Source organism: Pelophylax lessonae (assembly GCF_965119305.1).
Source record: "Pelophylax lessonae genome assembly, chromosome: 4".
Classification (NCBI taxonomy): domain Eukaryota; kingdom Metazoa; phylum Chordata; class Amphibia; order Anura; family Ranidae; genus Pelophylax; species Pelophylax lessonae.
Genome location: NC_138771.1, coordinates 310,468,355 through 310,494,234, shown reverse-complemented (window position 1 = coordinate 310,494,234; position 25,880 = coordinate 310,468,355). Strand labels below are relative to the sequence as shown.

Sequence of the window (25,880 nt, the reverse complement as noted above, 5' to 3'; positions counted from 1 at the left end):
TGGTGGTATTTGATCAAAAAAAGAGCGACAATTTTGAAAAAAACACAATATTTTTTACTTTCTGCTATAAACATTCCCAATAAAAAAATGTAAAAAAAATCAGATTTTTTTTTATCAGTTTAGGCCAATTTGTATTCTGCTATGTTTTTTTGGTAGAAGAAAATCCCAAAAAGCGTATTTTAACTGCTTGCCGACCGCCACACGACTATTTACTGCGGCGGTCAGCCCCTCACAGGCAAAGCGACGTAGGGCTACGTCGCTAGCCTATGAGGTTCTAGGGAGCGAGCGCGCACCTCCGGAGGCGCGCTCCCGCTCGGTCACGGACTCTCCCGCGCGTGTGCCCGGCGGACCCGATGTCCGCCGGGCACTCCCGATCTACCGTTACATCGGGAGAAAGGCAGGCAGCTAATGTAAACAAAGCCGCCTGTCATTCTCCCCTGTGTAAGAATGGAGATCACACAGTTCTGCTATGTAGGACCATTGATCTCTGTTCTTTCACCAGTAGCCACAGCCAATCACAGTTAGAATCACGCCCCTAGGGACACACTTAACCCCTCCCTCTCAAAAAAAAAGTTAACCCCTTCACTGCCAGTGTCATTTTTACAGTAACAGTGCATATGTATAGCACTGATTACTGTAGTAATGTCACTGGTAACCCCAAAAGTGTCAAAAATGTCAGTCAAGGGTCCGATCTGTCCGCCGCAATGTCGCAGTCCCACAAAAAAAATTGCAGATCGCCGCCATTACTTTTTTACTATAAAAAAAAACAACAAAAATGACAAAAATCTTTCCCTTAGTTAGTAAACACAATAACTTTTGCGCAAACCAATCAAAATACGCTTTTTGCGATTTTTTTTAACAAACATATGTAGCATAAAACAAATTGGCCTAAAATGTTAAAAAATTTTGATTTTTACATTTTTTTTGGGGAATTTCATATAAAAAAATGTGAAAAATATTGTTATTTTTGCAAAATTGACGCTCTTTTTTTGTTTATAGCGCATGATCAAAAAATCGCAGAGGTGATCAAATAGCACCAAAAGAAAGCTCTGTTTGTGGGAAAAAAAGGACGTCAAATTAGTTTAGGTACAGCGTCGCACGACCGCGCAGTTGTCCGTTAAAGTCATGCAGTGCCAAATCACAAAATAGGCCCTGGTCAGGAAGGGGGTAAAATCTTCGGGGCTTAAGTGGTTAATCGTTTGCGCAGAAGTTATAGTGTTTACAAACTACGGAATAGGTTTTTGGACTTTTTTTTTTTGTTTTTATTGGTAATGGTGGCAATCATCAATTTTTAGCGGGACTGCAATATTGCGGCAGACAGATCGAACCCCTGACTGACATTTCTGACACTTTTTGGGGACCAGTGACATTAATACAGTAATCGGTGCTAAATAATATGCACTGTTACTGTATAAATTACACTGGCAGGGAAGGGGTTGGGGTTAACACTGGGGGTGATCAAAGGGGTTAATGTATGCCTAACTGTGCTTACTCACTGTGGGGGGGGGGGGGGGGGGGCTCTGTGACAAGTACAGAGAGATCAGGGTTTCAGCTTAGCTGAAGCTCTTGATCTCTCTCTGCCTGTGTGACAGAAGACTTGCCTGCTTTGTTTACCTAAGCAGGCAGGTCTTCTGTCAGTTTCTCTAATGATTGTGGGAGGCCAGCGGCAATATCCGCCACTCCTCCCGCGGCACACCTCCCGCTGTGATCTACGTGATTTTGGGCAGCCCGGCCGCCCTGCCATGGTATATATGCGTGGGGCACTCGGCAAGTATGTGGAGAGGAGTCACGTATCCAATCCCATAATGCAGCACTATGTGCTTTAGCAATCTATCCCCAGTCCTGACTCTTGTAATTTGGGAATAGGAGGACTTGCTGAAGCCTATCCCAACTTTGGAAAAAGTCAACATTTACATGGAATATTCTGTGGGGTAGGGACCAGCCAGAGGGATTTTTTTTTACAACCTAAGTATGAATAGGCATTTTATGATGTCTATTTGTTCCATATCAAATATTTGCTTAAGGCAACATTTTAAATAATGCATCCTGGCTATCATGATTTCCAATTTTTAAAACCCATTCAAATGTATGCCTCTTTGTCTATGATTGTCACAGAAAGTAATAGCTTAAAGTGGTTGTAAACCATTAGTACATATATCCAGTTAAGTGACTGGCCTCGGGTGATACACAGAGAAAAAAAATAAATCCTCCTACATAAGTTGTTTATCTGCAGTCTTCTCTTCTCTATATCTATCCACAATTTATAAAGCTTGTCTGAGCTGTCAGAAACAGGGGGCGGAGAGCTGAAATGGCACACTGCAGAGCTCAGAGAAGAGAGCTGATTGGAGGGAAGGGACACACCCTCCTTCACACAGTACACCAGAACAGAGCTGAGGCTGTCAATCACAGACTGTGTGCTGGAGATCTCTCCCCTCTCACCTTTTTTCTCTTGGTGTCATGAAAACTTGTCAGAAGTGATTCATGCTGATAGCCAAGGAACTAGGATATAACACTTAGTGCTCTGAATTGAGACAAGTACACACTTTAGAGAGATATGCTTTGTTCATATTTCATGTCTGATGATTACAACCACTTTAACTAGACAAGGGTAAAAGCTACAGGCCCCCCCTATATGCCAAGACACGATGCAAAGTGCTTTCAACACTTGTTAAAGTACAACTTTCAACAACTTGAATTCCAGGGAAATGGAAGTGTCACTGGCATAACATCAATGTTTTAACAAAAATGAGTGCCAATAGATTTAGCAAATACAGTATCTCACAAAAGTGAGTACACCCCTCACATTATTGTAAATCTTTTATTATATCTTTTCATGTGACAACACTGAAAAAAAAGACACTTTGCTACAATGTAAAGTAGTGAGTGTACAGCTTGTATAACAGTGTAAACTTGCTGCCCCCTCAAAATAACTCAACACACACATTAATGTCTAAACCACTGGCAACAAAAGTGAGTACACCCCTAAGTGACAATGTCAAAATTGGGTCCAAAGTGTCAATATTTTGTGTGGCCACCATTATTTTCCAGCACTGCCTTAACCCTCTTTGGCATGGAGTTCACCAGAGCTTCACAGGTTGCCACCGGAGTCCTCTTCCACTCCTCCATGACGACATCACGGAGCTGATTGGTGTTAGAGACTTTTTACCTTCCACCACTTTTGTGAGATACTGTACATGCAGGTCTTCTGAATAGGAATCCTGTCCCTTGTATGACTCTTTACTGTGCTAAAGCTTTTACTCGTGATGATTGAGGGGAAAGTGGCATTGATCTTAGGGTGGTCATTTAACTGGAGAATGCTTAAATCTGCATTTTTCGAAGCTTAGATTTAATGCCATTTAGAAGAGAAGGATAGTGGCAAATATAGACATTTAGCGAATGTGAGCCAGGCCTTCTCATCCAACATCAGTGCTTAACCTCACAAATGCGCTTTTGGAAGAATGGTCAAACATTCCCCTAGGGATGGGCGAACAATTCAACCTGAGCAGGAGTTCAGGCCTAACTTTTGCCTGTTCGGCCACTCGACGAACAACCAGATTATCAGCAAAGCTTTTCCCAATCAGTGCACAGTGTTAGCTGGTTGTTAAAGTGCAGGTCTGGGAAGCTGGGTTTCCCTGCTGACAGCTGAATAAAAAAAAAAAAGTGCTGGCAAAAAAAAAAAAATTAAAAAAAATAAAGAAATACCTTATCCGGGCATGCAGCCTGCCAGGTCAGGAAAGGGGGCAGACGAGTGAGCGCCCCCTTCCCCCCCACACAAACCATATCAGGCCGCATGCCCTCAGCATGGGGGGAGTGAGTGCTTTGGGGCAGGAGGCGAGAGCATTTTTCATTTTTTTATTTTTCGGGTCCGGCATGATTGACGATGGATTTACATCAAGGGACACTATTTTTTATTTTTCAATAATGGGTTTGTCTGTCTCTTCTGTTTATTACTTTTGTACACTTTTTTTGGTGAATGGGTAAGGCTACTAGGTACCCGATACCCATTCAAATGGGGGTGGGCGGGATCTGGGGGTCCAGATCCAGAATCCAATAAGCCCCCGCAGACAACCATAGCTTAGGGTTGTCAGTAAGAAACATTTGTCCCCATCAACACGACATCACATGACAAGGTGCATAGCCCCCCCCGCCCCAAAGCACCCACTCCCATTGTTGAGGGCATGTGGCGCGGTATGGTTCAAGAGGGGGGGCGCTCACCCCCCACCCCCATTCCTGACCTGCCAGACTGCTTGCCCGAATAAGGGTCTGGTATAAATTTTGGAGGGGACCCCGTGCTGTTGTTTTTTTTTAAAATGTTGGTGTGGGGTTCCCCTCAAAATCCATACCAGACCCGAAAGGCCCAGTATGGACTGGGGGGGGGTTTGATCCCATGGCATTTGTTTCTTTATTTTTTTCAATAACTAGGTGTTGGCAATTGCAACCACGAGTCATTTTAAATGGTATTTGACTTGTTTTTTTTAGGATTGTCATTTTTGCTGTAGCATGTTTTATGCATGCTACAGATGCACCACTTTGCAGGCACATTACGAGGACCCCCCCCCCCCATTTTCGGCTTGTTAGTATGATGCTTCCGACAACCAACTCCGACTTTTCGGCCGAAAAAAATCTGGTGTGCAGACTATAAAATTTTTGTTGGCCGTCAACACAACGGCCGATTTTCGTGCAGTCAGTACAGATTTCGACAGGGAAAAATCTGATGAGCAAGTCTGGGCATGCTCAGTGAAGAAAACACACAAAGAAAAGAAACCAACACATGACATCACTTCTGAAGTAGAATTTTGTTGGCCGAGAAAATTTGTGTGCAGTCTAGGCACATTCCAACCAACAAGACACAACTTGGACAAAATTCGGACGATCGGTCGGCCGATAATCGTTGCGTGTGTACGAGACTTTAGACTGGGATGGCATTAAAGTGATTGTAAAATCTTGTTTTTTTTTTTTTTAATAACAAACATATTATACTTACCTGCTCTATGCAGTTGGTTTTGATTAGGGCAGCCTGGATCCTCCTCTTCTCTGTCCCTCTTTGACTCTCCTGGTCCCTCCCTCCTGTCAAGTGCCCCCACAGCAAGCTGCTTGCTATGGGGGCACCCAAGCCAAGCTGCAGCTTTGTGTGTCTATTCAGACACTGAGCTGGGATTCGGCCTTACTCCCTCTCTTTCTTGATTGGCTAACTAATGTTCATTAACAGCCACGGCAGCCAATGGCGCCACGGCTTTGTCTCAGCTAATCGGGAGGGAGAGCCCCGGACTGCCGAAGGACTCGTGAACAAGTAAGTATTAGGGGGCGCTGGGGAGGGTGCTACGCACAGAAGACTTTTTATCTTAATGCATAGAATGCATTAAATTAAAAAAACCTTCCTGACTTTACAACTCCTTTAAAGTTCATGTGCATTCCAATGCTTTTGGTAATATAGTGTATTAATACCATTAAAAATTGTTGCAGATATCCTGCAGTGATATGATGAAAATCCGAATTTGATTTTCAGTAGCATACAAATAGAAATATCTGAATACAATAGGAAATACATCATAACAGTATGTAAATGAAGAAATGAAAAGGGAAAAAATGGGAAAACCCATGAACGTTATTTTTAATCTGGCATGGATGTTATCATTATGGTCTATATTCACATTAAACATAGCAAATACGTGTTCACGGTGCTCTCACATGTCTCAGAAAGAGGAAAGCTGATAATTGATTTGTGGTGCATTTTAACATGATTGTTAATTTAAATGCTCGTATCTAGCACCCGGCATTCACTGATTTATCAGACATGATTAATGCACTCACACTTCTGGTAGCAGAGGAACAAGAGCTGCAGTGCAGTCACAAGATATATATATATATATATATATATATATATATATACATAGATAGTCACAAAAAAATGTGTGTATATATATATATATATATATATATATATATATATATATACACACATATATAGTCATAAAAAAATATATATATATATATATATATATATATACAGGAGAGGGGTTAGCGTGAATGTGGGAGGAGGCCCATAGATCACAGTGTGTGTACTTGGCAATAAAGATGCTTTGCTCAATGCATATATCTGTTCCTGGCTGCCCAATCTAGTCTGTCGTGTACCTTAAGTTACAGCAATAGATACAAGGACAATTCTCAGCTTTCACCACAAAGAGGTCACTCCTAATCTAGGAATCTGAGAATCTATCAGTTAAGTTCCTTTGTAAGTAATATTGTTTTCTGCATTATTAGTTTGTAGAAGCACCTGCCTGATGGCAATAGATTTATCCTAAACTGTGGCAAGAAAAATGAATTTTTTTCTAGGCCACAGTACAAGCAAAAACAGGATGTTTTCATGTTTGTTTCCATTAATTCATACTTGTATTACCTGTGCTTTACAGCATTTAGTACATTACTCTTTGATGTATTATATAAAGGCCTAAGGCTTTTATTTAATAACGTAATGCAGAAAGCAATAATGTACAGTAAACCGCAGCACCAATCAGATTAGAATGGCACAAAGGAAATGATGTGCAGTTACCATAACAACAAATCAAAAGTCAATAGCTGTACCAAAAAAATAATATTTCTAATTGGTTGCTAGTGGTTAAAACATTTATCACTTTGCTTTATGCAATTAAAACCTATCTGCTGGCAAGAACATCCCCCCCCACCACCACCTTCCACCCAGCAAAAATCATGCTTTATTTTTTTAACTTGTCTTCCTCCATGGCTGGAAAAACATTGTTGAAGTCTATGGGGTTGATTTACTAAAAACAAAAAGGAAGTTTTCTCTGTGCAAGGAAAGGCACTGCTTATTTCCACCATCTAATCATGTGCAATCAAAAATACAGTTTTTTTTTTTTTTTCTTGCTTATAATTGGGTATTCTTTGCACCACAATGCCGACCAGTCACTGGACTTCAAGTGGAGCTGAAGGCTACCTCCCGGTACGTTTTTTTAGAGCAAACAGTCGACTTGTAAAAGCAATCCTGGCGGCCGCTGGATTATTTTTACAAACAGCAGGGGGTGGCATCCACCCCTCCCACCGCCTTCTGTGGCTTTACCGGGATCTCTCGTCCCACTGGGAGTCCTGATCAACCAGCAAGTGCTTCCGCCGGCTGATCCCAGACTGGATCACAGACCGGATCTTCTTTGTATAGCTTGGAAGAAAGAAGAGACAGAGGGGATATGATAGAAACTTTTAAATACATAAAGGGAATCAACTCGGTAAAGGAGGAGAGCATATTTAAAAGAAGAAAAACTACCACAAGAGGACACAGTTAGAGGGGCAAAGGTTTAAAAGTAATATGAGGAAGTATTACTTTACTGAGAGAGTAGTGGATGCATGGAATAACCTTCCTGCAGAAGTGGTAGCTGCAAATACAGTGAAGGAGTTTAAGCATGCATGGGATAGGCATAAGGCTATCCTTTATATAATATAGGGCCAGGGACTATTCATACGATTCAGATATATTGGGCAGACTAGATGGGCCAAATGGTTCTTATCTGCCGACACATTCTATGTTTCTATGTTTCTATGTTGTTCGGCTCTGTGATATAGTAACACGGAAGCAAAGACCTGACATTACTTCTGGTTTACCCAGGAGGTTAAGGCCGCCAATTTTAAAAATGAAAAGCTTTCAATCACACTGATCTTGGTGTGATCAAATTCTTTTAATGTAGGGACCCAGAGTCTTATAAACCCCATATGTATCACATACCTATTGCTTTCACAGGAGATGTTTACATTCCTTTTGACAGCAATAAAAGTGATAAAAAAAATTGTAAAGCGACAAAAATAAGTGCAAAAATAAAAATAAATAAATAATTTAAAAAAATGTAAAGTGCCCCTGTCCCCCTGTGCACGCACATAAAGGCGGTTTCGCACGCACTCAAAGAGTGATCCTTCCACATATGTGAAGTATCACCGTTAAAGTCAGATTATGGGCAGTCGTTCTAGCACCAGACCTCCTGTGTAGATCTAAAGTGGTAACCTGTAAAAGCTTTTAAAGCGTCACCTATTGATAGTAAAATGTATGTCGTTTATCGTCGTTGTACGGGTGTGTGCAATTTTAAAGCATGATATGTTTGGCATCTATTTGCTCGGCGTAACATCATCTTTTATATTTTACAAAAATTGGGATATGTATTGTGTTTTTTGCAATAAATTTAAAAGAGTATTTTTTCTAAAAAAAATTGAGTTTGAAAAACTACTGTGCAAATATCGTGTGTCAAAAAAAAATTGCAAAACCCACCAATTTATTATCTAGGGCATCTGCTTTAAAAAAATAGATAACGTTTGGGGGTTCTAAATTCTTGTTGTTGATTGTTACATATAAAAACAAAAAGTGCCAGAAAAGGCCTGGTCTAAAGCTGGATACACACTATACAACTTTTGTTGTTAGATTTCGTTTAGATTTACCTTCAACTATGTAGTGCAAGAGCGTGCCTGATTGCATATGAATTGAAAGTGTTTCGATTTGACCTCATATTATATGGTTTTAGTAAATCTAAAGGAAAAAGTCTAAAGACAATTGTATAGTGTGTATGGCCCATAAGGCCGGACACAAGTTGCAGGAAAGAAATTTGCACGATTTCTCCATCAACACAGACCACGCTAACAGGGGTATCCCTACTGCCGAGCAATTGTCTGCTCTCGGTGGGTGGGGCAAGGGGGGGGGGGGAGAAGCCGCCCCTGCCAGGAGAAGACAGTGATTATTTCTAGCAGCTATAGTAGCAGCTAGCGATAATCGTAAGAGAATCCAGTTGGCTGGTTGTACCAAAGTTATCGATCAATCAACTTGGTACATTCAGCCTGCCCATTAACTGCTAAATTAACCAATTTGAACTGTGTATGGCCGGCCTTAGCCTAACTCCAGGAACATTTTTAATTATATCTTGCAGTGGGGCTGTGCCTGCACTGCATGAGTTTTTCGCTCATTTTGTCTAGGGGAGAGGAGAAACAGATTTACTTACCTGGTGCCAGTTTCCTCAACTGGTAATACTGCTACAAAAAAAATCCCTGAACAGCAGCTATAAGGTTTTTCACAGTAGCATGGTGAAATTGGCATAAGCCATAGCAACCAAAAAGCTTATAACAATGTATTCAATAATGCAATATGAAAAGCACAGATGTGCAAAGTAAACCCTAGCAACCAATCACAAAGCATCTTTCACCTGCTGTGATGTAGACTAAAGTATAATCTGACAAATGTTTGGTTGCAGTTAGTTACTGCACATAGGGTTTAGTTTTTCATCTTTGCACTATTCTACTGAACCCTTCAAGTCAAAACCCACTTCACATTGTTTGCAATACGGTATTGCTCTTTGCTCATTACCTTTCTTACTAAAGACTTTAGAAACATAAATTGCCCATTGGGTTAACATAGTTAAATATATCCTAAAATATATCATTGGGTTTTTTTTTTATTTTTAACCGCCCTAGGTTTCCTGTAAATTTTCGAAGAGCCATTGATCAAATTGAACAGTTGTTGAACATCTGTTTTAGGCACATTGTACGTGCGTTACTATTAATTGCTATGGAACATTACTTTTGCTGGTAATTGAGGAAAGCTATGTCATGTAGCTGTGTCCTATTTATTACACTTTCCTAAAATGGATGAAATTATATGTTCATATAGTTTGTGCTTTGAACCTGTGCTTCAAATTTTGACTCTTAAAGAATGAGCCAAGTCCTATTTTTGCTTTCCAAAAGGCCTAATGGGTGTGATTTACTAAATTTGTATATGCCAGTGCATCGATCCTAAGCGGACAACTAAGCCATATCCTCAGAATATTTAGCTAAATGGCAGCATGCCTAAAATTAAATATCATTTTTTTTCTTTTTTTTATGTTTTTGAGTTGATCTAATGGCTGTTAGTGGTTACATAGAAAATATCAGATATGCTTCCTGTGGCAAGCTTATAAGATTTTCTATGCAGGTACCTCTGAATAATAAAAAATACCTGCGCACATACTACATTTTTTTTTTCACTGTCAGCACAGCGTATGGGTCTTTTTGAAATGTTGCATTACTCAGTGCATCAACATTTATTTTCTTAGTGAACAATCAAGTTATAAGTCAAATAAGTTTTTTTTTTTTTTTGTATTTTTCTTTACTTTCAGGTAAAATGTTGACACCTTATTGAAATAAAGGCACAAAAGCCATTATTTGGATGTTCAATGTACAAATGTCTAATTTTTTGTCCCTGGAAACTCCCCTCCATGTTAGGCGATGTGTCCATGCACAGTATGGCTTTTTCAGGAGTTTACAGGCCTATGCTCTTACAGGCAGAACAAAATCCCACCAAACTCACGTTTTTTGAGAGGAGCTTTCAAGCAGAAAAAAGCCTAAGTGCCCAAAAACTCACAAGAGTGAAAAAGCATGAAAAATTGCAAAAAAGCTCAAAAACGCACAAAAAAAAAAAATAGCTAAGGGAAGGGTTTGAGAGAAAGCACGCTTATGCTCAAAAAACCTCAATAAAAACATGCAAAAAAGCACAAGCTTCTTCAAGCTTTTAGGCAGAGAAATGCCTGTAAAAGAAGTTTCTTTTTTTTTTTTTTTTTAGCTACAATGTGCATGAGCCCTTAGAATGTAATTTCCACTGCGATGTGGTAATGTCCTTATACTAATATATAATATAAATACAGCGCAATCTGTGTATATCCAAAAATTGCTACACACATGACATGTGATTCAATATTAATAATAGGTGACAAAATCAAATACAAATACTCATACTAATAACTAAGCATACAATATAACTATTGTACACAAGAAAACAAAACCAAACCAAAAGGGATCAAAAAATCCTTCAGTGGTATTCAATCAGTCCAAAAATGAACAAATTAATTCTGCTACCACTGTGAAATGATTATCTCGAGAACAGGTGCTCAGAATCAATCTACCACCAGTGACTCCTAGCAGCTCACCTCCAGCTTTGACTCCTGTTTCACCAGAGAGTCAAAGCACACTGTTCCCCGTTAGGTATAATCAGATTCCGGATGGATGGATAGGTGTCTCTGGATTTATCAAACTTCCAATGTATCCTCATACTTGACACTCAACCATAGGGAACAAAAATGACATATCTAGTGCTCTCTGCAAAAATGTTGACCCCACTAAAGAAGTCTTTTTGAAGACGCAACGCGTCTGGAGGCAGGAGCTGACATCTGACTTTTCCCACGACCATCACTGACCTAAGGGCTGTGAGCCGGTGGATTTATATATCAAGCCTATTACAGCCGGCATGGCTTAGTGCTGTATTATGTGAGTGAGCTCTTTTTATACTTGTGCTGAAAATGAACGCTTTTACAGAGAGCACTAGATATGTAATTTTTGTTCCCTATGGTCGAGGGTCATGTATGAGGATACATTGGAAGTTTGATACATCCAGAGACAACTATATATCCATCCATCCAGATGGCAAAATCAAATAAAAATACTCATACTAAAAAGCATACAATGTAACTATTGTACACAAACCAAAACATAAAGGGATCAAAAAATCCTTCAGTGATATTTGATCAGTCCAAAAGTGAACAAATGAATCCTGCCATCTCTGTGAAATGATTATCTCAGAAACAGGTGCTCAAAATGAATCCACGACCAGTGACTCCTAGCAGCTCACCTCCAGCTTTGACTCCTGTTTCACTAGAGAGTCAAAGCTGGAGGTGAGCGGCTAGGAGTCACTGGTCGTGGATTCATTTTGAGCACCTGTTTCTGAGATAATCATTTCACAGAGATGGCAGGATTCATTTGTTCACTTTTGGACTGATCAAATATCACTGAAGGATTTTTTGATCCCTTTATGTTTTGGTTTGTGTACAATAGTTACATTGTATGCTTTTTAGTATGAGTATTTTTATTTGATTTTGCCATTTATTATTAATATTGATTCACATGTCACATGTGTGGCAATTTTTGGATATACACATATTGCGCTGTATTTATATTATATATTTTAATTAATTGGTGTGAAGTGAAAACATATATTTAATACGAGCAGCAAACAATTTTGTACTAATTTTATTTTTCTCATTTATAGCAATTTTTGTACTTTGTGGTTACAGTATTGCACTGATTAAGACACATTGTATTATTAATGTCCTTCTACTGGCTGCAATGACCATCATCACTTGCCATGTGCATTGGAATCCTGGAAATACTTGTATGTTTCAAAGGCACAGCAGCAGAGCCCTAGTTCCCTTCTCAGTCAGTATAAAGCCACTTTCACACAGGTGGACCAATTCAGATCCGCCTGTCAGTTTTTTTGGCGGATCTGAACGGTCACCCCATGCATCTCTATGGGGCATCGGATGTCAGCGGAGACATGTCCGCTGATATCCGATCCGTCAAATCTGGACGGACGGAAACCCTATTTTCCATCCGTCCATCGGATCGGATGGGATCAGATGAGAACGGACGGACGGTCTGTTCTCATCCAATTCTCCCATAGAGATGTATGGGGACCTGACAGCTGTGTCTCCACACACAGCGCGGAGACACAGCTGTCATCCTCCTGCTCAGCAGGGGATCGGCTGACGCCTGATGGACTCCAAGTGTGAAAGGGCCCTAACTCTTACGTACCAGGCCTGTGGGAGGTGCTTACTGCAGCCATACGGGGATGGGGAGAGGGCACAACTTCTTGCGATGGGAACAAGGGACACCTATTTGCAAAAGTAAGTAGGTATTCGACACATATCCTTAAAATGCCCCATGAAAGGAGAATTATACAAATGATTAATTAAACCCACAAGTGCTTTTTTTTACCACTACTGTTCCTTTATATTGGAATTTACAAATGCAGCAATTTAGAAATTGGATGACAGGTTTAGCACTGGGAAACAATTTTTGGAAGATACAGTGCATTTTATATACAACTATATAGATAAGACCAAAACGAGGGACAAATGAGGAGGAAAAAGGGACACAGGGACATTGTTTAAAATCAGGGACAGTGCCTAAAAATCAGAGACAGTTGGGAGCTATGCACTTGTTAGTGCATAGACACTAGTACTGCAGTGATTGGCAACAGCAATATAGCCTTCTCCGAATAGCTTTACTGCACGTTAGACATACGTACTGCAACTTCTCTATCTCGTCTTGTTCCCCATATGAACCCTGCTCTAAGATATGCCATAAATGCACCCCTTTAAGATTATCTTGAACTGAAGTGACTTCAGACAAGGCAAATTTATGTAACAACAAGGTTCTTTTAAATGCATTCCTGTACAAGAGTTTCTAAGTGCCCCTTTGGTATCCTCCTGGCGCCCATGAGGTAGCCATACCTTAAATAGGTGAGAAATTCCTTTAGAGTCCATTAGTCCATAGAGTGGTGGCATAGTCCATATCCCTGGAACCCCGACTGGGTTCCAAGTGGTGGTTTACACCAAACACAGAGTCACATCCTTGGCAGCATACTTGTTCCTTGAGTGGGGAAAACCTGGAACTGAACCATTGGTAAAGCTCTGGAGAGGTTATTCCCTCCCTTTTTAGGGATAGACTGATTATCAGCAAGGTCGTTGTGCACTTTCCCCGATATATCGATATCGGCCCTGGAACTGTCTAATGTCGCCGATATTTTTGTGACGTCATTCTGCCTTATTAGGCTGCCTCCCTCACCCTGGACAACCTCGTCTGGAGTCGGGGCTAGTCTCGCGGGAGTGTATCACAGCCATACACCCACCCACAGCAGCTCGGTGCCAGTCAGCCACCCACATCCACAGGCCCTGTACCAGCCAGCAAGCCACAGGCACTGTACCAGCCACCCACAGGCACTGTACCAGTCAGCCACCCACAGGCCCTCTACCAGCCAGCCACCCACAGCCCCTGTGCCAGCCACCCACCCACCACAGGGTGCCAGACAGCCAGCCACCCACCACGGGTGCCAGACAGCCGGCCACCCACAGGCCCTGGACCAGCCAGCCGCCCACAGGCCCTGTACCAGCCAGCCACCCACAGCCCCTGTGCCAGACACCCATCCTACCACAGGGTGCAAGCCACCCACCACAGGGTGCCAGCCAGCCAGCCATCCACGACAGGGTGCCAGCCAGCCAGCCACTCACCCACCACAGGGTGCCAGCCAGCCACCCACCCACCACAGGGTGCCAGCCAGCCAGCCACCCACCACAGGGTGCCAGCCAGCCATCCACCACAGGGTGCAAGAAAGCCACCCACCCACCACAGGGTGCCAGACAGCCAGCCACCCACCACAGGGTGCCAGACAGCCAGCCACCCACAGGCCCTGTACCAGCCAGCCGCCCACAGGCCCTGTACCAGCCAGCCACCCACAGCCCCTGTGCCAGACACCCATCCTACCACAGGGTGCGAGCCAGCCACCCACCACAGGGTGCCAGCCAGCTACCCACCCACCACAGAGTGCCAGCCACCCACCACAGGGTGCCAGCCAGCCATCCACGACAGGGTGCCAGCCAGCCACCCACCACAGGGTGCCAGCCAGCCAGCCACCCACCACAGGGTGCCAGCCAGCCACCCACCCACCACAGGGTGCCAGCCAGCCACCCACCACAGGGTGCCAGCCACCCACCCACCACAGGGTGCCAGCCAGCCATCCACCACAGGGTGCAAGAAAGCCAACCATTTTGGAAAAATTACGAAAAATTTAATTTCACTACATTTAAAAAAACTAAACAGTAAAGTTAGCCCATTTTTTTGTATATTGCGAAAGATGATGTCACGTCGAGTAAATATATACAACATGTGGTTTAAAATTGCGCACACCCGCGGAATGGCGACAAACTATGGTCAATAAAAATCTCCATAGGCGACACTTTAAAATTTTTAACGGTTACCAGTTTAGAGTTAGATAGTAGCTCTTTTTTTTTAAATTATTGCTGGCGATCATGGCAATACCTCACATGCGTGGTTTGAACATCGATTTCATTTGCGGGCGTGACTTCTGTATACGTTTTATTCGTGCGTGAACTCAAGGCGACGGGGCGGCTAAAAAAATGTTTTTCTCCTATTTATTTTATTTTTTTTTTTTCAATTTAACACAGGCTTTTAAAAAAAAAAAAATTCTGATCACTGTTATTGCTGTCACAAGCAATGTAAACATCCCTTGTGACAGCAATATGCAGTGACAGGTACTCTTTATGGAGGGATCGGGGTCTAAAAGACCCTTGACCCCTCCACTGCACTTCCATGTATTCAAAACACCAAAAACTGCATTTTTGCATACACTCACTTTTTAAATGCAGCGCCTTTATCAGCCGAGCAACCCAGACGTGACGTCATGGACGCTGCCTCAGGGTTACGTCATCGGAGACCCGATCGAAGCCACATCTGGCTTTGATCCAGACTCCATCCAGTCGGCGGCCGAGCCGTCTGGTTGCTCTGGTCTCCCGGTGGGATGGGATACCCTGGCTGAGCCGCGGAAGGAGGTGGGAGGGGGGGGTCCCCTCCTGCTCGCTGGGGTAATGATCGAGCGGCTCCCGAGCCCCATCGGTCATTACCGCTGGAAAGCCGACCGCCGCCTCTAAATAACAGTACTGGGATGATGCCCCTAGCTAGAGGCATCACACCGGTACAACCACTTAAATGCAGCCAACGTAGGGATACGTGGTTATGCGTTAAGTGGTTAAGAGCTGGGGAAAGGGAAAGCAGCAGCACACTGAGCTTGCCAGTAAATGGCTGTGCTGCGAGGGCATGTCAGGACAAGTCTGATCATTAGAGGAGAGCACACTGAGTTCCCAGCATAGCTTGAGAACTGACCACGGTGTGCTCTCCTGCATAGTGTGGTCAGTTTTTAATAGGAAAGCAGAGGAACTGGCAGGAACACCAGGAATTTCACATAAAGGAAGCAATGCAAAGAGAACAGGATACTTTCTCATACAAGTACATGGTACAGCAGGCACATACAAAGAGAACAGGATACTTTCTCATACAAGTACATGGTACAGCAGGCACATATCAGGAAAATGAAATGTTGGGGTAACAAATTCTTTAATGAGAAAGTATGGTCTATTTCTTTTGGGCACTTTTTTGTTGTTAGTGCAGTTTTGACTTTAAATTGTATTCTAATACCCTTTTCACATGTGTGCCTCTGAAGCAGGATTGGCTTCCTCAGCAGGGGTCTCTCCACTGATCCCCACTGAGCAGGTGGATGATAGGTCTGTGTCCACTCCACTATGACTTGTCTATTGGGCAGTCGGATGGAAATGGACTGCCTGTCTGTTTCTATGCAATGCCATTCAATCCGATCCACCAGATATATGGGGAATAGTCACCCCACCTGTCTGTTTTTGGTAGGCAGGATCAGGTCAGATGGCGGTGGATGTCAGCGGACATGTGTCTGCTGACATCCACCACTTCATAAAAGAGACTGGAGGGTCCGATCAGGTCCTCCTGAAAAACTGACAAGCGGACCTGATCTGTTCGTCCGTGCGAAAGGGGCCTAAGGAAAAAAAATATTTAGTACATCTCTGCAATGCATGCACATGTCTTGCTACAGTAAAAAAGTAAAAAAAAAAAAAAAAAAAAACAAATGCTGGGACATGCTCTATGAAGGGAAAGGAGGCTGGATGCATTGTCACTATCATAGACCGTATATCATGAGTTGCAAACAAGGCTTTCTCTTGGCAATATTGTCTATATTATATTTACTATGCAATCCATAGTAAGACATAACTGATGTGAATGGGTCATAAATGCATCCAGGGAGCTGGAGGGGAGGAGGAGTATTTGGATTAACTTTTTTAGGGCATATGTGGTCGAAAGCCCACAACTGGTTAAAAGTATTGTAAAATCTCAAAGGTTTTCACCTTAATGTATTCTATGCATTAATGTGAAAACCTTCTTTGCTGCAACGCCCCCCCCAGACCCCCCTTTTTTTTTTTTTACTTGAGCCCATTCTTCGTTCCAGCACTATGTACAAGCCCAGCGGCTCCAGCTGCTGGCTCTCATCTCATTGGACAGATTGATAGCAGCGGGAGCCATTGGCTCCCGCTGCTGTCAATCAAATCTAATAACACACGAGCAGGGGGTGGGGGGGCGGGGCCGAAGCCCCCTGTCTGTGTCAATGGACACAACAGCAGGACGACTTGAGAGTGCACCCGCATGGGTGCCCCCAGGGAAAGCGGCTTCCCGTGGGGGCACCCGGGCACCCGATGAAGAGGTGGAGCCAGCAGCGCCGCCAGGGCACCCCAAAAGAGGAGGCTCCGGGCTGCCCTGTGCAAAACCCTTGCACAGAGCAGGTAGGTATAGCATGTTTGTTATTTCTATTTAAAAAAATCTGAACCTTTACAACCCCTTTAAGCAATAATGAATCTCTTGTTTGCAATTGTTTGCATGTAGTTCGATCACAAATTGCTACATGTATGGCTTACAAGACAGAGGTCAGAAAACTGAACCTGCTTTTTAGTGACAAGGATTATGGCATTATAAGCATAATGGGAATACATTGTTTTCCCTGACTCATAGACTTGTAAAGCGTACTGCAACAGTGCAAAGCAGGAAGCAGGGCTTGCATACATGGGTGAAAAAAGACTGTCCCAATCTACTTACATAATTACACACCAAACATCAGAAAATTATTTTTTTTAAACCTTAACACCCACTGACGGCATTATTTACATACAGCTACTCTCTTTTATTTTTTATTTTTTGGAAACTCTTTTTATTTCAATTTCAATTTTTAAAGCGGTTGTAAACCCCAAAAAAGAAAAATAACCTGCAAGACAAAGGCATAATGAGCTAGTATGCATCGCATACTAGCTCATTATGAATTACTTACCTTAGAATGAAGCCCCGACACGGACCCCCGGACACCGCTGTGGCATGATCCCACGGCGTCTCTTCCGGGTTCGGATGACGTCACTCCTGCGCATGCGCGCAGGAGTCATTTTCCGGCAAGCTCCCGGCAAGGGAAGCTGAAGGTCCGCTGGACCTTCAGACCGCATGCGCCGCTCGCGTGAGCAGCTGCATGCACTGCAAATATCTCCTAAACCGTGCCGGTTTAGGGGATATTAATTATACCTACAAGTAAGCCTTATTATAGGCTTACCTGTAGTTAAAAGTGAAAAAAAGCGGGATACTACCGCTTTAAGATACAAAAACAGAGCCTATTGGGCATACCCAGGCTCGGCACACATACATTTCAATAAAAACAAACAAACAAAACCAAACATCAAAAAAATGTATACTAAGTGCCAAAACTGGCACTAAAACTAAACAACTTGCTCCATTAGCTTTGGAGGATATTTGTATGTTGTAGGTAGGGTACTAACCTTAGCTACTAAGGTTAAAACTGAGCCATGTTCTGGTAAGCTGAAAGTCACTGTTCTCTGAAGTGTGAAATATTTTTGGTTCTCTACTATACTTATATTTTTTTCAGCACCTTGCAAGGTAATTTATTACTGGTAGGTTCAGGGTCAGTATTAGTGGAAGGATATTGGGCCAAATGTCCCATACTGTGTGGAATTTGTTGGGATACCCTCTCGCTAAATTGGTGGCTTTGTATAATGGCAGACTAGCATTGGTTAATTTTTTCCACAAGGTTAGAGTTGGTGCCAATAGGGATTGCCATTGAGCAGAATAGTTTTTCTTGCATAGAACAATAATTATCCTATCAGAGTCCCTAAGATAGGCCAGGGTGTCCACCAGACCCAGCAAAAATACCTCCACAGTCCAGGGTACCTGGATAGTGGTCAGAGAGTGTATTACTGAAGCTACAGTTTCCCAATATGTTTAAATATTGGGGCATTGCCAAAAGATGTGAGTAAAGTCCGCTGGGTCTGCTAAGGCCCTGCCAGCATTCCGCAGGAGTGGATGGGTATATTCTGTGTAGACGAGCAGGCGTGAGGTAGATCCTCTGTAGGTTTTTGTATTGAATCAACCTATCCCTTGCAGAAACTAGTTGCAGAAAGAAACACTCCCACATTTCTTCCCAATCTTCATCATCTAAGTTAGGGAGGTTTAGTATCCATTTAGATTTAAGAGTCCCCAACCCTAAGTGGACAGAGGGAGACATAGTCTTATAGATATTGGAAAGTGGTATGGTGAGGGTGTCATGTCTAAGTACATCTTCGAGCATAGAGGTATAGAAGGCTACTGGTTGCTGCCCAAATTGTGTTTTAAATATGTGCCATAATTGGAGGTATCTAAAAAGGTATAAATTAGGAAGGTCAAACTGTGTTTTTAGAGTTTCAAAAGTCTTTAATTCTCCACCTTCACATATCTGTTCCAGTTATTTATGCCCTTTACTGCCCAAATCTGGGGGTCAGATATAGAGATAAATTCCGGTAATAACAGATTAAGCCATAAAGGGGTATGTTGGGAAATTTGACCAAGGGGGGTAGGACACAGTACTTAGCCCATCGATCATGCTTTTAAGCCAGCTTTCATGGCAGAAGTCATGGGCAGGGAGGTGGCTGCCCCTCTGTATATGAGGTTTTTAGGGCTTCAAAGGAGCCTACACAGGATGCCTCTAGCACTACCACAGCATTAGAATCATTCTTTATAAGCCAATTGTGGGCATGTGTGAGCATGGCATCCAGAAAATATTTATGAAGGTCAGGGCACGCCAAGCCCCCCTGCAACCACGGCGGCCGCTGCAAGACTGTCAGCTTAAACTTTGGTTGTTGTGAGCCCAAAACAAAACAAGTTATATTGGAATTTATCATTTAAAAAAATACTTCTTAGGAATCCATATTAGTGTGTGTCTTAGTACATATAGAAAACCAGGTAACAATTTAATTTTAAATATATTTATGCGCCCTATCAGGGACAGAGGGAGGTTAGCCCAAGCCTTCAATTTGGACTTCATGTTGTTAAGACGTAGGACTAAATTTATTGTACAATATTCTGAGGGATCCGAGGAGATCTCAATACCAAGATACTTATTACTGCGTGTCCATAGAAGAAGTATCTCTTTTAAACATATATTTGAAAGTAGTTTAAAATTGAACATAAAAGGCATAACTTTCTAAAAAGGTATCATTGTCTGTATTTTGTAATTCTGAAGTATGCTAAAATTTAATTGACACCCTTTATGAATACAATGATGTCATCTTTGTATGAAAGTTGAAGTAGGGGTCCCAGTATGATCATCTAATTTGGCCTCATTCACACAAAGGATAAGTTCCCTTTTTGGGGAAAAACGATTAAATGCACATTTTTTTTGCAGGTAAAAAAATATTATTATTTTTTTTGAGCCTTTAAAGCATTGCACCAGTGATCAGCAGATTGCCAGTGCCATGCAGGTCTCCAGCAGATCTGCCAGTGTATCGGCTTCCCCGTACAGACTGTACGGCCAAGCAGATATAAGACAGGAAGCATGAATGAACCACAACATCGCTCCACAGCGCCGGGGTAGTTCATTGAAAACTACAAGTGACAGCTGCAAAGGCTTCAGGACTTCGTAGTTTTCAGTGCACATAGCCCTGTCAATCAGTGACGCAGCCGAGCTGATGTTTTACCTATAGGTAAGCCTATATTAAGGCTTACCTATAGGTAGTGTAAATATCTCCTAAACATGCACTGTTTAGGAGATATTTACTGACCTAGCAGCCATTTATGTCACTGGCGCATGCGATCTGAAGGAACGGCCGCCGTGCCATTTCTTCAGAGCAGCGTGCCGTGACTGGCGGCTCAGGTCGTCGCGGCTCCGGCCAGTCACAGAGTAGGACTCGCGAACCTGGAAGGAAGATTGGGTATTGATGAACACTGCCTCACTGCCACTGGCATCAGATCGCTGGAACGCTTTGTTTTCAGGTAAGTTTAACATAATGTGTTAGTATGCAATGCATACTAGCATATTATTCCTTTGTCTTGCAGGTAAGTTAAAAAAAAAGTTTAGCGGTTTACAACCGCTTTAAGCATACACCTGTGTGAGAGTCATGTTTGCCTTCACTGGGATGCACAGATTTTTCTTGCACCCCTGATCAGGCAGTCCCATTCAGAAACAGCCATTGCTCCCAGTTTGAAAGTTGTGCAGCCCCGTGTAGGCAAATACAGCCCTCGCACAGGCATATGCTAAAGTACGCCCGTGTGATTGAGGCCTTTATTGAATTCTACACAGCACCATGTTTAAAAGAAAAAGCCTACAAAAGAAAAACAGCAAGCCTACAAAACAACAAAGACGCACTATTACTATTGATGCTGCCTTCCCCCAAGTTCCATCTTTTTAGAAGCTGTACAAGTTGGGATCCAGTATGTGAAAATGCGTCCCAACATTTGTTCACTGATGTCCTACCAAAAATTGGGGTATGTCTGTTTACCAATGAACAACGCAGGCGCACTCACATGTTCGTTTTCTGCTCACACATGTCATGACTGTTTATAAACTGGGAGCGGCAGCAATGTCAGAAGAAGGCTTTCATTAACGAGGTTTTGGAAATCTGTTTATAGTTGGAAGCAGGGCCTCATTCTGGCACCACTGCCACTGCCAGCTGGTAAACAGACAGGACATGTGCAACGTGTTAAAGTCCTGATTATACCTGCCATTTTTTTATATGGATTTTAAAAGATCTCCATGTATAGTCTATTAAAATTTTTATGAAATTCTTAATATAAATCCCCTGTGCCAGAATCCCACTCTTTGTGATATACAAATTTGATGTTGCATGTTTGGACACAAATTCTAGAAAAGCCACAACTAACAGGAGTCTCTGTCTTTGCAGCCCGAGGAAGAAGCCCAGGAAGCTTTGGAAGAACCTGCTGCTGAACCTCTGCTGGAGCCAGAAGGGGAAAACTACGAGGAAGCCCCTCAGGTGAGACAAATGATTCTAGATATTACTGAAAATCATAAGATATTAGGATATACTAAATAATAAAAAAATCATCATATCTTATCCATTAGCCCCTTTACAGACAGCAATTTGGCTATGCCTGATCATATCAATGTGTCATACATTCACACTAGTGCGATTTCAGATGCAACTTGAGTCGCAAAGAATCGTATCACAATGAAAATCAGATTTTCAATTGTGCCAATTCACATCAATGCAACTCAGCACAGAGCAATTTTGTAAAAGTTTCCAGTACTACTTTGGTGCGATTCCAGCACAATTTTGGCCCCATAGAATATGCAAATCACATCCAAGTTGCACTATATAATCCCACTGAAAATCGTATCAAAATCAGATTGCAGCAATTTGAACCTAGCCTAGCCGTGTTTGCAAAATTTGATTTATACAGTAATACTAAACAGGTTTCCTTTTGTTACTTGTTACAGTGGTGTGGGGTTAAAATATAAAATTTGTATTTCTATCCATATTATTGTTAAAAAGAAACGATAGTGGTGTGCACATTATGGTGGTACACATGCATTAGTGTGAACTTAACCCTAATACACGGCAATAGATTCCCAGAGCTAACCGTATGGGGACATTTATCAATTCTGTTGCAGCAAGGCAACGCAAAACAGGAGCAGTGAGTCAGATTATGCAACAATTGCAGCAGAATGAAACCTGACCCTGACCACTTATTAACTGTGCATTTATTTAGGCTGAAAATGTGTCTCATCTACAGTGATACAAACCTTTGCAAATGTGTTGAAGTTGGCTGGCCAGACGAACTAGGGGGGTATATGCCCCAGGGACAAACTTGAGGGGGGTGCCAAACTGTCTGCAATGATGACACTAGCTGGGATTTGTGAGGTTGGGTCAGGCTAGACTGACCCGACTGAGCCACTGAGCTGCATTCACACCACCAGCTGCTCTGTAAGTCACAGGGGAGCCAGGATCCAGACCATGGGGATTCAGCCTGCTACCTTGCTGCCTTCAAGTCAGATCTGAACAGGAACGGTGTCGGGGGCAGCATTTGCTAGAACCGTTTGGCTGTATTTTCCTCCTGCAGCCACTGAAAGCCAGATTCAGTGGCTGCAGGAGGAAAATACAGCCGATGGCGATCAGTTCTAATAAATCCTGCCAGCTCCACCCCTACTCTCCGCTCTTTCTGCTGCATGGGTCCCCCCTGTCCTTTCCTTCCCCCCACGCAGCGCTGCCAGCACTCAACTTTCCCATCGACTGCTGCGGTATGTCTCAGGATGGAGAATGAACTGGATGGAGATCTGTACTGATCACTCACTCTGTTTATTATTACCTGAAGCATAGAACTGTGTTGTTTACTATGGTGCAGTTTGTGAATGAATGGGATGCCGTTCAGCACAGAGCACTTCCTCTTCATTCAGCCGAGGCTGCAGAGAAAGGAATTTAAGAATCAGTGTCCTCAATTCCTTTCTCTGTCCTAAAAATGAGACATCAGGGGTCTATACAGACCCCTGATGTTTCACCAAATCCCCCCAATGGGCTCCAAAATAAATTGTATAAAAAAAATAAAACAAATTGTAAAAAATAAAAATAAAAACTACCGACATTGTCCACTGCCCTACCGACATTGTCCACTGCCCTACCGACACCATCCACTGCCCTACCGACACCGTCCACTGTCCTACCGACACTGTCCACTCCCCTACTGACAAAGATCACTGCCCTACTGACAAAATCCACTGCTCTAGTGACTGACACAATTAACTAATAACATACCGTATAAATACTCACGCTATGTGTATGTGATTCCAAAATTTCTGCAGCTGCTGTCCACCCAGTTCTAAATACACCTAAAAAATGCAATTGTAATAAAACAGTGCTTGCAAATCAAAACATATAATCATATACCATAATGTGCTCAAAAAATGAAAAATGTATACAAACTCAAAGTCCTTCAGAAGCTCTCATATTAAGTGCTCGGTGCTCCAATATCCACATAAAGGTGCTGAAGTGCTTCATATAAACATGCTGTGAACTGTGCCACACTACCCTCTCGTATCCCCACTCACCAGAGAAAATGGATCCTCAGCTTTTCAGTCTGGGGGTCAAACACGCTTGTATCCGGTGTTGTGAATACCAGGCCTCTTAGCATCTTTGAACGGGTCTCCACAATATTACTCTTGGGGCAGCTCTATTATCCATCAAGCTCAATAAAACAAAATTATACTTATAGTGAAGTACTGTAAAAACGTATTTTTTTTGCGGAGATGCAAAACAACTTACCAAATTGTAGGTAAAGAGGGGCATAAAACAACCATGAGATTCTTCCGGGTTCGCTGCAGCTCAGCATGCGTTCCACGGAGGATGAAAGTGACGTCATTGGTTTGCGGAACTGGAAATTACATCGTCAAGGACATCATCATCCAGGACATCATCAAGGACATAATTTCCGGTTTACCGATGGTAAACTTTATACACGTGGGGATGATACCTCCCTCTCATGTTGACCAATAAGATGACAACAAATAAAATGGGTGTACTAGCCTCACTTCCTCTCCCCAAATCACTCTGAATACATTACAATATTGTTTCTTTCGTAAACTATACCATAAATTTAATAACATCCATAAAAACACTTTATTATGCAAATAGGCTCTAAAGCATCTATACAATCAATCCACTTATCTAAATACAAAAAAAAATGTATTTCTGAAACATAATAAAAAACATGTGGAAAAAAAATATGAAAATTAAATGAAATAAGAATGAAAACAAAATAAAAATGAAAATAAATAAAATAAAAATAAGATTTAGAAATAAAATAAAAAATATAGAAGTAAAAAAAGAGAAAAATCTAATTAAATATTATTAAAAAAATAAAAATAAATAGAAAAATAAATTTTAAAATGAAAAAATTGAAAATGGAAAAAAAATATAAATAATATTAAAATAAACTTAAAATAAAATTTGAAGCAGAATAGAATAAAACTCTATTCCAAATGTAAATACTTTTGATATAATTTTTTATATATTTACCAGTTGGATAAGAAACAATTAGTTTAGGCGAGCAGTTTATATGAGAGCTTTTGAAAGACTTTGATTTTGTATATGTATTAATTTTTTTGAGCACTATATGTTATATGATTATATGTTTTAATTTGCAAGCACTGCATTATTACTATGGCACCATTCACTGCATTAGTGACAACTTTCACTGCCCTACTGACAACTTCCACTGCCTTACTGACACCATCCTCTCCTCTCCGATACTGTCCACTGCCCTATGGACATCAAGGGCCCCCATCAGGGGCGCACAGCCGATACAACTGTAGGGGGCTAAAGAGTCCCAAGGGGTCTGGCCACTCAGCAGGGCCAGGAGAGGCATGGGTGAATACATGGAAGCTGTGTGGTGCACAACAGAAGACAAGTCCACAGCTTCTTTTGCTCTGTGTCATTGAGCTCACACATCAAGCTCATTACTGCCACCTCTGGCTGCTTATTGCTTGTGCATCCCTTGTGTGTACAGTATGTGTTACCTGTACTGTATAATGTACTGTGATCGGCTGCAGCTCCTTCGGCTGCAGCTCCTCTGAGTCTCAGGGACATGTGTCAGCTTTGAGCAAACAAGAGCTGGGACTAGGAAGACCTTCTTTATGAGTAGGGTCTGTGAAGAAAAGGAAGGGGCTGTTTGTGTACAGGGAAGGGGGGGGGGAGCTGTGTGTGTGTGTGTTTACAGATGTGTGTATGTGGGGGGAGGGGGGCTGACATATATACAGGTGTGACGGGGAGCTGTGTTTGTACAGTTGTGAGGGGCTAATTTGTTTTGGTGTGAGGGGGGCTGGGTGGGTACAGGTGTGAGGGGGGCTGAGTGTGTACAGGTGTGAGGGGGCAGAGTGCATACAGGTGTGAGGGGGGGCTGAGTGCATACAAGTGTGAGGGGGTCTGAGAGCATACAGGTGTGAGGGGGCAGAGTGCATACAGGTGTGAGGGGGGCTAAGTGCATACAGGTGTGAGGGGAGCTGAGTGTATACAGGTGTGAGAGGGGGCTGAGTGCGTACAGGTGTGAGGGGGGTCTGAGAGCGTACAGGTGTGAGGGGGGGGGGCTGAGTGCTTACAGGTGTGAGGGGGCTAAGTGTG

The 25,880-nt window shown here is 42.4% G+C and overlaps 1 protein-coding gene across 4 annotated transcripts in view; it reads left to right on the top strand.

Annotated features, from left to right (window-relative positions):
• The window catches only part of SNCB (synuclein beta), a 170,706-nt gene that overhangs the window by 106,147 nt on the left and 38,679 nt on the right, over positions 1–25,880 (top strand). For all 4 annotated transcript variants that reach the window (XM_082256615.1, XM_082256614.1, XM_082256617.1 and 1 more), the window contains one exon: positions 21,654–21,743. In XM_082256615.1, coding sequence (XP_082112741.1) covers positions 21,654–21,743 — 90 coding nt within the window. The remainder of the gene's footprint in view (positions 1–21,653; positions 21,744–25,880) is intronic.